At 55.2% G+C, this 14,042-nt stretch overlaps 1 protein-coding gene across 2 annotated transcripts in view; it reads left to right on the forward strand.

Moving 5' to 3' along the window:
- The first annotated feature begins 3,782 nt into the window (after positions 1-3,782).
- ITPK1 (inositol-tetrakisphosphate 1-kinase) overlaps positions 3,783-14,042 on the forward strand; it is a 161,047-nt gene continuing 150,787 nt past the window's right edge. The window contains exons 1-2 of one of the 2 annotated variants that reach the window (XM_067727199.1): positions 3,783-3,903; positions 4,376-4,607. In XM_067727199.1, the coding sequence (XP_067583300.1) occupies positions 4,513-4,607 (95 nt within the window). In that variant the 5' untranslated portion in view covers positions 3,783-3,903; positions 4,376-4,512. The remainder of the gene's footprint in view (positions 3,904-4,375; positions 4,608-14,042) is intronic. The other variant, XM_067727212.1, reaches the window with a different exon arrangement.

The following is a 14,042-nucleotide window of genomic DNA, read 5'->3' on the forward strand; positions in this document are numbered from 1 at the left end:
GTGCGGGCTTTCTCTAGTTGCGGTGAGCGGGGGCTACTCTTCGTTGCGGTGTGCGGGCTTCTCACTGTGGTGGCTTCTCTTGTTGCAGAGCACGGGCTCTAGGCTCATGGGCTTCAGTAGTTGTGGCACGCGGGCTCAGTAGTTGTGGCCCACGGGCTTAGTTGCTCCGCGGCCTGTGGGATCTTCCCGGAGCAAGGATCGAACCCACGTCCCCTGCATTGGCAGGTGGATTCTTAACCACTGCGCCACCAGGGAGGTCCCAAGTGTTATCTACTGTTGTGTTATGGGAACAATGGTGAGCAGAGAAAAGCACGGTCCCTGCCCTCAAGGGGCTTACAGTCTAGTGGTGAGAAAAACATTAGTCAAGTATACCACTCAAAGGGTCAAGTGGGATGACGATCCTCATTGGAGGTGCAGAGAGCTAGATGGTTGAGATGCCAGAAGGGACACCTGGGCTAAGAGCTGGTGGATGAGTTAATAAGCAAAGAGAGGGAAGAACATTCCAGAAAAAAAAGGGCTGCATAGCTAAAGGCTCTGGGGACAGCAAGGACCACAAGAGGAGGCAGCAGGGTGAGAGGAAGGTGGTGGGAGATGAGGGTGGGAGGCCTTGACCTTATCAGGGAGTTTGGGTTTTACCCCAAGTACAGTAGAAAGCCACTTCAGCAGCGTGGGGTGCGGGGAGGGCAATGGTGCAGTCTGATTGGACTGATCAAAAATCTGACTTACATTCTGAAGACTGCTCTGGCTGAAGGGTGGAGAACAGACTAGCTGAACTAGTGGGCACAGAGAAGTGGGCAAGGGTTTTGGGGAAGGGTTGATGGGCTCTGTGGCACTGAAAGAAAGGAGAAAGTGGTGAATCTGAGAAATATTTGGCCCGAGATTGTGCCCCTTCCTTAGGTCAGCCCATATTCAAAGTCTGGTTGATTGAGCAGGGATGGGGCAGGCAGAAAGGCCCACTCCCTCGGTCAAGGTGGGACAGCTCTGAAGGGTGGTTCTAGCCCTGGAGCTCCCTGAGGGATGACCAACAACTTAAAACAGAAGTAAAAATGTATAGTTTCCCATGCTCAGTGGAGAGGAGGTTTGAGGCCATGAACTGCCCAGGGTTCCAGAGAAGTGTGGGTAGGTCCCTGGTCTTACCAATGCATGGGAGGATCCTGATTTACCCTGGGCAGGGGTCCTGGCCCTCAGAACCTGTCCCTCTCCTCTCACATCCCTCCCATCTCCAGAATGTTGGTGAGCCATGGGGGTGAGGGGCCTCTTGACCTTGGGATGCTGGTTCTAGCTTTCCCTCTTACCTGCTCTGTGATCTTGGACAAATCCTTTTCCCTCTCTGGGTCCATTGCTTCATTGCTAAGACCGGAAGTTGGAGTAATCAGTGACTCAGACTCTGAGAGTTTGTTGAAAGCTACGGTCATTATACATATAATTTCTGGCAGCTGCAGGGGTTCTGGAGGGGACTTAATTGGGCCTCAAGTTAAGAATCCTTACATATACACACTACTATATATAAAAATAGATAATCAGCAAGGACCTACTGTATAACACAGGGAACTCTACTCAATATTCTATAATAACCTATATGGGAAAAGAATCTGAAAAAGAATGGATATATGTATAGTATAACTGAATCACTTTGTTGTACCCCTGAAACTAACACAATATTATAAATCGATTATACTCTAATATAAAATAAAAATTTAAAAAAATAATCCTTGTATAGAAGCAACTTAAGTGTCCATTCATAGATGAATGGATAAAGATGTGGTACACACACACACACACACACACACACACACACACACACACGAATATTACTCAGCCATAAGGAAGAATCTTACTGTTTGTGACAACATGGATGAACCTAGAGGTTATTATGTAAGTGAAATAAATCAGACAGAGAAAGGCAAACACCATATGATTTTACTTATATGGTGAATCTAAGAGAACAAAACAAATGAACAAACATAATAAAACGGAAACAGACTAATAGATACAGAGAACAAAGTTGTGGTTGCAGGGAGGGGGCGGGGAATGGGCAAAATAGGTGATGGAGATTAAGAGGGACAAACCTCCAGCTCTAAAATAAATAACGGCACAGGGAATGTAGTCAATAATATAGTCAATCATATTGTAATCACTTTGTATGGTGACAGATGGTAACTAGACTTATCATGGTGATCAATTCGTAATGTACTGAATCATTATGTTGTACATCTGAAGCTAATATAATATTGCAGGTCAATTATACTTCAGTTTAAAAAGAAGAGTCCTTGGGTGAGACAGTAACAAGCCCCATGTCTGATGACCTGCTGAGGACCAGTCGAAGACCCTGTCTTAATCCTCCCCAAATATTTCTCAGGTTCACCACAATTCTTTAAGGCAAGCATTACTTTCTCCACCCAGAGCTCAGAGGCAGAACTTAAGTGACTTGTCCAAGCTGGGAGGAAGTGAACTAGGACCCCCCCCCCCCCACCTCAAGCCAGGTCTTTCTAAAGCCAAAGACTGTTCTTCCCATTTCAATGAGAGACATCTCTCCTCTCCTTCTGTCCCCACTCTGCACCACACCCCCTCATAACACCATACATTTTAGACCTCATAGCCACTGGTCTTTTGCAGCCTGAAGTGCTCTCATGAGGCAGGGCTTACCTCCTAAGGTAAGAGGGAGGACCTGAGGCCCAGAGAGGGTGAGTGGACTGCAAGGTCACCCAGCAGGGGTGCAAGGGGAGGGGAGATGGGGGAAGAGTGGAGCTAGCTGAGAGGTGGACACAGAGGACCTGTGTGCTCACTCCTAGTCAGGTGTGGACAAGCTTCACCTGGTTGTAACTGGGAAGCCCTGCAGGAAGAAGGATGGGGGAAGCTGTAATTAGGGGAAGAAGGCAGGCGCCTAGGGCTGGGCCTTAAAGAATGAGCTCCAGTTTGGTCAAGGAGAGTCTGTCACCCCTAACAACGTTGTTTTCCATTTCTCCCTGCCTCTATTCAAGCTATTCCCCCTTCTCAGGCCCGTCAACATCCTCCTTATTTTTCAAGGTCAGCTTAAATGTCTTCCCTGAAAATCTGAGACCCCTCCCACCCCCCATTCATTTTTTCTGCCGGGGCCTGGGGAGAGATGCCCACTTCTCTCAGGCTCTTTGAAGGCAGGATGCTTCCCTACCGCCTCACAGGGCTTGGGCAGGCAGGGTGGGGTTAATGTATCAAGAGCGCTGAGGCTGCGGCCGCCCTGCACCCTGAAAGGAAAGTGTCTTCTGGCAGTGTCCCACCCTGATCCCTGATACTTCTAGTCTCTCCCCTCCCCCCCTCCGTTGGAGGGGGCCCAGAGTGTGATTGGTGGTTAACTTCCTAAGCCTGAGAAGGCCCCTGGGTGTTCATGTCCCCACCCTAGGGGCCCCCATCCTGGGCCTGGGTCTGTCTCCTCCGGGGAAGACAGATGATCTCATTTATTGCATCCGCCGCGCCCCCCCGCCCCCGCGCCCCGCTCCTCCCGCGCCCTCTGCAGCAGTTGGGACTGAATAGTGCTGGGGGTACAGAGATGCTTTTGATGAATGAAACTCAGTGGCTCGATCACTCCCAAAGGACAAGCAGAAAATGCCCACACCACGACTCCTCTCGCTTCTTTAAAAAGTAAAAGCACTTGGCAAGGGCTGCCCTAAATTCAGTCCCGCGCCCTCAGTCCCCAAGTTCAACAGCCAGAGCCTCGACACAAACACGCACCAAAGGACTAGACGGGGGAAGGCGCGGCGCCTTTAAGAGGCGGCGGGCGGTGCTGCCCCCTAGCGGCCGATGCGGCCGCGCTTCCTCCGCCCCGGCGGGGTCCAGCGGGCCGCCCGGCCGGGTCAGCACGGCGGCGCCGGCGGGCTGCGGGCTAGGCCGAGGACGGGGACGAGGAGGAAGTGGCGGCAGCGGCGGGTGAGGACGACTGGGCGGGGGGAGCGGGCGGCCGCGTGCGCCACGCCGGGGTCCGAGCGCGCCGGGAAGGGCACGCGCCCGGGTCGGATCGGCCGAACGCGCCGCCGGGGACTCGGAGTGGGGACCGCGGGCGAGAGCGAGAGGGAGGGAGAGGAGGAGGAACTCGGGGGCGGCGCGCAGCCAGAGCGCGGGGGCGATCCGCCGTGGCCGCCGCTGGAGGGCGTGTTTCTCGGTCTCGAGCGCCGGGAGGGCGGTGGGCTGGGCGGCGCCGGCGAGGGAGGGCCTCCCTCCTCTCCTCCCCGGCCCGGCCTGGCGCTCGCGAACTTGCGCGCCGGGAGCCCGGCTGGCGGCGGGGGCGTGGGCGGCGGCGGCGGGGGCGGCCCCGACGCGGCGGCAGCCAGTGGAATGCCGCGCTGAGCGCCGCTCCCTCCGCCTGGGCGCCCGCCCCGCCCCGGCCCGCCCCTCCCGGCAGGACTGCGCGCCCGTAGCCCCGTTCCGCGTCCCCGCCGCCGGGAGGAGGTGCCCGCAAGCTCGCGGCGCGCGCCGGGCCGCCAGACTCGGCCTGTGGGCGATTTCCTCCGGACCCCAGCTCCCCGCCCGAAAAGGAAGATGCAGACCTTTCTGAAAGGGAAGAGAGTTGGCTACTGGCTGAGCGAGAAGAAAATCAAGAAGCTGAATTTCCAGGCCTTCGCCGAGCTGTGCAGGTATGGAGGGACGGGGCTCCGGCGTCCGGGGACCCCCGGCCTGAGCCCAGTTCAGCCTCAGCGGCTGTTTTGGGAGGTTAGAGTGAAACGGAAAGGAGCGGTTCGCGGGGACACTGAGTCCGAGTAGCCAGGTGGCGGTGGTGGCCGCCGGCTGTGTTCGAGAGAAGCAGTGGCCAGTATGGGCGGTGTGGCACGGACCAGGGCTCTCAGGTGCACTGGGACCCCGGGTGGGGAGACCCCTGGCTCCCCAGGGCACGGTGGGAGCGCTGCTAAAGGTGGCAGAGGGACCTGGGAAATCGGGGGGTCCACGCTGTCTGCCTGTGGCTGGAGGGTACTTTTGGACTGGAGTGTTTTTCTTCCTTCGTCCGCTTCCCTTCATGGAGAAGGGCACCAGTGTTTGTATGTTTGCGGACCACCTACTATGTGCCCCGCCGGTGCAGCTCTCTTTGCAAGAAGCTGTCATTGCATGTCACTGGATTAAGCCTCTTTGAAGCGAGTAGCAATACTTGGCATGTATGTGATTTGCTGTCTCATTAGAGCCTCGCACCAGCCTTGGGAATTGGCTGGGTTGGTGATTCAGGGCCACGTGTCTAAGAAGGGGAATCTATCCGCAGAGAGATGGGGTACCTGGCCCCGGGTCCCACAGCTAGGGAGTGGCTGGTGCAGAGGAGGTGCTGGGTAGATGCTTGCGGTGTAGAATGGCTTTCCTCCCTCTGGGCTCCACCCCCCCGCCCCACCTCCCCGTGCTGGTCCTCAGTGGGGGAGACTCCGGGTGTTTTAATAAGATCACATTCTTAGTCCATTACAGATGCATCCAGTCTTGGGTCAGGTATGCCTCACCTTGTTCCACCACGGTGGCTTTGCCTCTGAGAAGCTGTTAGTTAAATCCTGCTCTCAGTGAAAGCCTGAGAGAATCAAGCTCCTCAAGCCTTTTGCAAACTCTAGGGGGAAAACCCTTTTGTTATGCAGTGTCTCCACTTGGTAGCTTTGATTCTCGAAAATGGGTCCCACTTGCATTTTTGTCCCTGTTGGGTCACCACACATAAAGATGAATTGAACAATTGGGTTTCCTTATCTTCTGGTGTGTGGAGCAAGTGGCCAGTCTGAGCTGGCCCGCGCAGGCTGGCCTGGCAGTACCTCTGTGCCCCTCATGCCTGTCCCCCGGGCCTGTTGCTCCTTTTCCTTGTTCCAGCCCCCCAGGAGCTCTTCTCCCCACCGCCAGAGGGGCGCACCTTGTATAAAACAGCTCCTGGCTCTGCATCCCTTGGTCTGGGGATGGAGTTGGCTGCCTTCTCTCATGCTGGCTTCCCCAGGAGAAAGTAAGCTTTTCATGGTCAGTAGGGCATGCCGAGTGGCCGGGGAATTCACAAGGAAACCAGGAGGAACTTGCAGCCAGAGCTTTGAAAGTGGGTCTGAAGACTTTTGCAGCGTCAAAAAGGGGCACTTGAACATTGCACCGCAGATACGCACACTTGTGGAAAATGTGCCCTAGACACTGAAGAAATGTGGAGAAGCCCCTTTGACGTGTTCTCGAAGTCTGGTGCTGGTGTTAGGTGCCCGAGCTCCCCCTGCAGTCATCTAAGACTTGGGAAATCCCCACTGATACCTTGCACCCTTTTTCCTGAGGTCTCTCTGTATTTGTGTCATCCTGTGTCTGCAGCTTAAAGCATGAGGCTTGTCATCTGGTTGGTATGTTTTGCTTGGTAATTAGGAGGCTCTCGCAAAACAGTTCCAGCCGAGACTCGTGGCTGGGTCCTCAGGCTGGACTTGCGGATTGGCTTTCCCTCCCCGTGGACCCTCCTGTCTTTAAAGAGGGGGCTTCAGGGCAAGCCGTGATGTCAACCGTTCTGGGGGAAATCCAGCACGGAGTGTTGATTTCTCTGAAGGGGTTATTGTGTTCAAAGTCTAGTTGCGTTCTTCTGGCCAAATGGGCTTCAAAGAGAGGAAGGGAAACATCTGGGTCATTCTAGAACCTCAGGAAACCCACTTTGTGTTTTCATCAGGGGTGCTTTAGATATTTTGTCACTTAAGCTTGGGAAGGAAAAGAAAACACCAAAAAGAATTTTTCTGTTTCTTCTCTCCTTTATTACTTTCAGGGCAGCGCCCCCTGGTGGCCGCGTTTTTGTACTGGGTGCAAAACACTCCCACCCTCGAGAGAGTGGCCGGAGTCCTTTGCTGCTCTCCTGTTTGATATGAATGCTGGTGCAGTTTCAGTGGCCGAGAAGGGGGTGTAGATGGACATTGTCCTGTGTGTGACTTTCACAATCCGGGGGTGCAGCGCTCCCATTTGGATGGGTGATGAATTGTCTGTGAGTTCCACAGTTAAGAAGTCCAGAGATGTTTGAAAATGGCTTGAGGCTCTGCTCCGAATGTTTGGGGGCAGTGGCAGTGGCAGAGAGGATGACCTGAGTGGATCGGGATGAGTTGTTTGTTTAGTCGAATGTCAGTCAGGCCTTGTAAAAATCTTAGAGCAGGAAGGGGTGTGGGAGATCATCTCACCAGCCCCCCCACCCTGACCCCCACCGCTCCCATGCCCCTGTTTTTTTTGGCCACACCGCCCGGCTTGCGGGATCTTAGTTCCCCAACCAGGGATCAAACCCGTGCCCCCTGCAATGGAAGCACCGAGTCTTAACCACTGGACCGCCAGGGAAGTCCCCGCAGCCCCTCTGTTTTACAGATGGGGATATGGCATGAGACGGAGCAGGCTCCATACTTTTGTTCCTTTTGTTCAATTTCTAGAATGGATCCAACCTGGGCACCTTGAGACCCACACGGAAAGCAAGTCCTTTCTCCTTGGGCATCTCCGACAGTTGGGCGGACCCCCTCATTATCTTCATGGGGTCCAGCTGCTGCCGTTTTGTCTTGGAGACACTTCCTTGCAAGGCTGAGATGTGACCTCAGCAGGTGTAATGTCTGCTCTCTGAGGGTCATCACCCGCTGCAGGCATCCGTGGGCCGTTGGAGCAGGTCCCGCTGGGACACCTTAGCAGGCGTGAGGGCCAACCCTTTGGACCCTGGTGCACCTCGATGGGACGGGCTTTCTGGCTCCTCGACAGATGGGCCTTGACTCAGCTTGTTTTTCGTGGCACTGTTTGTTCCCGCCCCTCTCCTGCGTGTCTTCCCTTCTCCACGGGGACGGCTCTGGTGTTCTCTTACCCTCCTACCTCCCTTCCCCTTCCCCTCACACTGGAGCACGCTTGCAGCTCCCTCACGTCTCCCTTTGTGCCTTTTTGAGAAGTCCAGAAGGAACTTCAGGTGGGGAGCAGAGAAGTAAAGCTGTTAGTTGGAAATGTCTGGTAATTTTTTTTTTTTTTTTTGCTGCGTTGGGTCTTCATTGCTGTGCGCGGGCTTTTTCTAGTTGCGGTGAGCGGGCTTCTCATTGCAGTGGCTTCTCTTGTTGTGGAGCACGGGCTCTAGGCCCGCGGGCTCAGCAGTTGTGGCGCACAGGCTTAGTTGCTCCGCGGCATATGGGATCTTCCCGGACCAGGGCTCGAACCCGTGTCCCCTGCACTGGCAGGCAGATTCTTAACCACTGTGCCACCAGGGAAGTGCATGTTGGGTGATTTTTTAATTTTTAGTTTTCTTAGTTCTCCACGGTGCCCCGTGTGGAAAGGCTGGCTGACCTGGTTCCCTTTGTCCGCGTTTTCTGTGTCAGCCCTCCAACGCCTCACCCCCCCACTCCTCTTTCCTGCGGCTGAACTTATGTTGCAGGAGGTAGTAGAAAGGCGCAGGACATCACAAAGCATTTTGGTGTAGAACATGGGTGAACCTCTGTCTGTCTTTACTGTCGTGTTACCTTTTTTTTTTTTTTTTTTTTTTTTGCGGTACGCGGGCCTCTCACTGTTGTGGCCTCTCCCGTTGTGGAGCACAGGCTCCGGACGCGCAGGCTCAGCGGCCATGGCTCACGGGCCCAGCCGCTCCGCGGCATGTGGGATCTTCCCGGACCGGGGCACGAACCCGTGTCCCCTGCATCGGCAGGCGGACTCTCAACCACTGCGCCACCAGGGAAGCCCTACCTGACTTTTTAATGCTGGAACCTCATCTCACATCATCCTCCCTGTAGCTCAGGGTGGCAGAATGGGGAAACTGAGGCTTGGGGCATATGAGGGAATTGCATTCAGAGTGGAGGGCTTCCCTGAGCCCAGACCCCAGGTCTCTACACCTGGGGATGTGGCTGCCTTGTTTATTAAGAAGTTCTTTGCCCAGCTTAGGCCTGGGCTCTTGGAGGCTCCAGAAGGAGGGAGCTGGGAGTTTGGTGTTAACAGTACCCTGGCCTCCAGGGTACCCCCAGGCCATCCCTTCCCCTCAGGGCCCCTCAGGGCCTACATTCCTGTCTTTATTTTTATTTTCTTTTATTTTTTGCTGCGCGGCACGTGAGATCTTAGTTCCCCGACCAGGGATCGAACGCGCACCCCCTGCAGTGGAAGTGCGGAGTCTTAACCATTGGACTGCCAGGGAAGTCCCCATTCCTTTCTTTAAATGAAGGAATCCAGAAGGTTCGTTTTTGCTGGGCTGGTTTAGCATTATTCCGTGCCGGGATTCTTTTGGGAGATTCATAGTGGGGAGGATGGAGAACCTTTTCCTAGGTTAAGTGCTGCTGGTCTGTGAGTGGGTATTTTTCTGTTTGTCTTCGTGTCTGGATCTGGCACCGTTTTGGGGGCGTGGAGGTGGGAAGAGGTGCTGACTTAGGTTTTCTTTGCAGCTGTGCATCGGGACTGTCCATACCCAGCCTTGCAAGTAAACACTTTCCAACAGCTTCCGAGGGAGCGAACTGGGCTTCCCACAGGAGAAGACGGCCATCTGGGCGCTGCTGTCTGTGGATGAGCCTGCCTGGGTCCCAGGCCTGGGTCTACAGCAGGCCACCCATGTGACCCTGGGCATGTGCCTCAGTGCCCTCATCTTTAAAGTGAGGATAATGACAGTATTAGCTCAGGGTCATGAGCCTTAAAAACGTCAGTATGCAGATGCATACTGTGCCTGGAGCTCTGTGAATGCTGGTTGCCGTCCTTGGTGAGGGGGGAGTGGGCTTCCGCCCACGAATGCCTTTTTATTCCCAGATCTTTGGCATTTGCAGTGTCCCCGGCCTGGGCAGTTTTTGAGTGACCCTGAAGTCCGGGAGGGATGCTGACTGCTCATCCTGCCTGGGTGTGGGTCCAGCGGGCACGGCTAAGGAGGGGCTCCCCTGCCTGGTGCCTCCCAGCATCTCCCTTCACACCCGGCCTGTGGGACTCTTACAGCCCCTTGGGGGGCGGGGCTGCTGTCCTCACCTATTTTATGGATGGGGGAGCCTGAGAAAATTACATTAATGCCAGATGATACTTCCCTTTTTTTTAAGTTCTGAGATTCAAGAGGAGGTTGTGCCGGGTTTCCTGAAAATGCCAAGAGTCTCCATGAGCAATCATGGTGCTGTTATTCATTAACATTTATTGTTTTATCTTTTTGAATATTAAATACATGCATATGTTAAAATAAAACCCAGAGGATTCAAAATACACAATGAAAAGGACTCAAAATACACAATGAAAAGTCAGTCCGTTTCCTTCTTGTTCTTGAGTTCCGGTCACTCAGGGACATGTGTTCTTGGCAGTCTCTTTTTCTGGAGGTGTATTTTTTTTTTTCCTTTTTAACTTTTTTTTTTTTTAATTGAATGAAAGATTCTTGAAATTCTGTAGTGCTTTACAACTTTCACAAGTTTCACACATATGATTTGATATAATCCCATAATAACCTTTTGTAAAAAAAATCCCCTACTCCTATATTGCCCCTGCCCCCTCTCTCGAGGTGTTTTGTGCAAAACACAGAGTGCGTGTGTGTGGGGGTCTCTTCCGCCCATATCGTTCTGCCCTCGGCTCCTTTCACGGAACACCATGTCTTAGAGAAATTGAACATCACTGCTCCTTTGGAGACAGTTCTGTATCACTTGCCTCGTTTCTTTAACGGCTCTGGGGTCCAGATCTTAGAACAGTGGACCGTATTTCTTGCCCTGTGGTTGGCTTCTGCCGGTGTGGACAGTGGGGCAGGGAGTGCTCTGCCCCATCGCCCGAGTGCTCATTGCTAGATGAGTGAGCCCTGGGTCAAAGGGCAGAGGCGTTTTACTTTTTCGTGGCAGTTCTGAAACCACTCACCAGGACAGGGCACTGCTCACAGATGGCAGCGCATGGGAGGGCCTGTCACGCACACCCTCCCCGGCGCAGCTCGTGGACAGATATTTCTGATCTTGGCCACACACATGGGTGAGAAATGGCACTTTTGGTTTGCATTTCTCTTATGACGGTGAGATTGAGTTCATGTAGGCGGCGCTGGCTGTGCTTGGGCAGGCGTGGGGCAGAGCTGGGCCTGCTGGTGCATCAGGCTGGGGCCTCCCGTCCTAACCCCTGGGCCCTCCTGCCTCCGCGGGTTATGTCCCCCTCGTGACTTAGCAGGTTTGGGGCATTCAGTAAGTGCTTAGTGAAGTGCTGCATGAGTGCGGTTCCTGAACAGTGGGATGTCAATAGGGTTTCTGTTCCTACTTGTATTTTGAATTCAGCTGGTAAGCTAGCTTTTTGAGGGAATGTTCTGGTACCTCCTTTATAGAAAGTAAGATTCATTTAGAAAGCAAATCATCATTCAGGACCTGAGCACCTACTCCCTCCCTGGCAAGGCCGCGGTCTTAAACCCCTTCCCTCTTGGTGCGTGAATGGGGCCCATCCCGACCTTTCCCCCTCCGCTGGCCCTCAGGGACCCGGCCTGGGTGTGTGGCCTGCTTAGGGGAGAGTGCCGTGCTCCCCAGGGAAGCCCAGGCAGGGTGCGGTGCCTTGTCCAAGGCGACACAGCGGGATGTGGTAGGGGTCGCGGGAGGGGGCCCTCGCCCCACTCCAAGACCAGCGCGCCCTCCCCGCTGCCTGCTGAAGCCTCTTTTCAAACAGCGCTTCCTCTGGAGCCGTGAATGAGGCCGTTCCCATTGGGCTGTTTGAATTCCGCCTGCTGCTTTGTCTTGCCTGCTCCCAGCTGCCCTCAGAAAGCAGCTGCCCTTGTGGCCTGTGCCTCCCCAGCTGGGCCTCATGGGCAGGATTGCGTCGGCCTGACGGGCTGACAGCTCCCGGGGGTGCCCCATTTTTAGGGCTCAGGGGGGTGGATCTGTCACTGGCTGTGCCGATTTGAGAATCATTCTGTGAAGGATCCCCGGACTCCTGTCCCCTTCCCTCCCAGGCCCGTGGGTGCGGGGTGCCCACCCTGTTAACTGCCCTTGGTGTTCCCAGCAGCCCTGCCGTCAGAGCCCGCTGGGTAGACTCTGCTAAGCCGCCAGCTGCCCCGGAGGGAGAAGCAGGACACACAGGCCAAAGTCCCTCCCAAAGATGGCTTCTGGGAGACGCCTTGTTTTTCTTTCCTTTTGCTCAGGATCCTAAACCCTTAGTGCCCCCTGGCTGCCCGTGTTCTTTCCCTCTGCTCATTGTCTGTCTCTCCTTTGGAAAGTTGGTTCCATAAAGGTCGAGACTTTGACAGTTGTGTTCCCTGCTGAAGCCCCAGTGCTTGTACCAGGGCACACAGTAGGGGCTCAAGAGAGCATCTGTTAGCGGAGGAAGGAACTGACTGGAGGGTTTTGGAAGCCTTTTCTGTGTCCCTGTGACTCAGCCAAAGCTACCTGTGACTCTGGAGTGCTCTGGGCCAGGAAGGAAGACCCAGGGTGAAGGTGGTAGGTCCCAGGTCAGGGAGGAGACCGTTGGCTGCATTCCTTCATTCCTTCATTCACTCAGCAAGTCCCGAGCGTCCACCCTGGCTTGCCGTGTGCTGGTGCCGGTCCCTGCCCCCCTGCGCCTGGTAAGGAGATGAAGGGAAACCAGCCCACAGATACGTGTAAAACGCTGCGAGGTAGAACTAGAGCCAGGAAGCCTGCAGATGGGAAAAAGCCATGACGGGAGCAGCTGCAGCCACTTCAGCACTATGCGGTCAGAGAAGGCCTCTCTGAGGAGGCGACGTTTAATGAGGGTGAGTGCCTGTTCCTCTAGGAGCTAAAGAGCTACAGGGCGGGTGGGGTCTGCTGCCCGGAGGTCACACGCCCTGGCCTGCCTCTGCCATGGCCCTGGGTTCCCTGAGGACCGAGGGCAGCCGTCTAGGGAAGAGCAGGCCAGTTTCCACATTAGACAGGCAGTGGTCAAAGGAGGCAGCAGGGTGTCCTGCAGTAGCATCGTTCCCTGACAGTGTGACAGGGGACCAGGGGGGGGGCCCTGGAACCTTCCTCCACCTGAGGCTGCAGCTGTGCTCTGGGGGCCAGACAGGAGGACAGATGCTCCCCTCTGGCCTCGTTCAGTCCAGACTTTGTGTTCAGGAATGAGCAGTTCTGGGCTTTGGGGGGCTGGGGCGAGGATGGGTGGGGGACCCTATGGCCCTGGTAGGCCCTAGGCCAGCTGACCTTTCCTAAAGCTCAGGTTAGGCCTCAGGTGCCCAGGGAGTGGGGGGAAGGATGCTTGCTCTCTTTTACACTCATTTACCTTCCTCCAGGCCAGTGTTTGCTGAACTCACCCAACAGAAGAAGCACTGGGGGCACCAGGGAAAAACGTATCCTTGAGTCCACCCCCTCCCCCTTAAAATTCTCCAGGGAAAGGGTCTGGGAGCCTCCTCTTAACAAGTGCCCTGCTGATTCTTCTGGGAAATGGACACTGTCATTTCCCGAACAGTGTTACTAGGCCTCACCCCCGAGCCATCAGGCACGTTTGACGCTGAGTTAAACAGGCAAAGGAAGGAAGTAAGCTTCCTTACTGTGGGGCTTCGCTGGGACAGGGGCTTCCCAGGAGGGCACCTGGGATGTAAAGGTTCCCAGGCTGGTCTGTTCGCGGAGTCCCTGTGCGGGACTCGTGTTCCCCGGAGCCCACCCTGGGAAAGTCTGGTGAGGCACTCGCCATCTGCTGCCTCGTTTGAGCGTCATCACACGGGAGGGGGGCAAGGCAGGGGTACCAGGCTGCCCGCCCAGCTTCCCCGCCTGCTGGTTGCTACCTTTTGGGCAGTCCTGTTTCCCCTTTTAAAAATGTCTCGCCTCTGGCTGCTGGTTTGCACCGAAGTTCCTTAGAGATGGATCCTGAGGCTGGGGAGGAGCTAGTTTTTGCACCGGAGACATTCCTGGGGACCGGCTCAGCCAGGTGCACGCTGAGCATCGGGCCAGGGCCCGCAGCAGAGGCTGGAGCACAGCCTGCGGTGCCTTGTTCTGCAGCTTGGTCTGCAAACCCATGGGCTCCTCATCAGGCTCTGGCCTCCCCGGGTCTTAGAGCCTCTGAGCCATGAAACCAGAACCGGGGGCTTGTCCAGGAGGCCCTCCACGCTTCCGAAGGGCTGTGTTGAAGTTCCCTCCTGTTCCCTCCTGGATCAGTGGCTCATACCAGATTTCAGAGCACAGGGAGAACTTACCACGGGCCGGGCGCTATTGTAGGTCGGGAATCTACTCTCCAAGACAGCATATCTCCAT

Source organism: Pseudorca crassidens, chromosome 1 (assembly GCF_039906515.1).
Source record: "Pseudorca crassidens isolate mPseCra1 chromosome 1, mPseCra1.hap1, whole genome shotgun sequence".
Lineage (NCBI taxonomy): Eukaryota > Metazoa > Chordata > Mammalia > Artiodactyla > Delphinidae > Pseudorca > Pseudorca crassidens.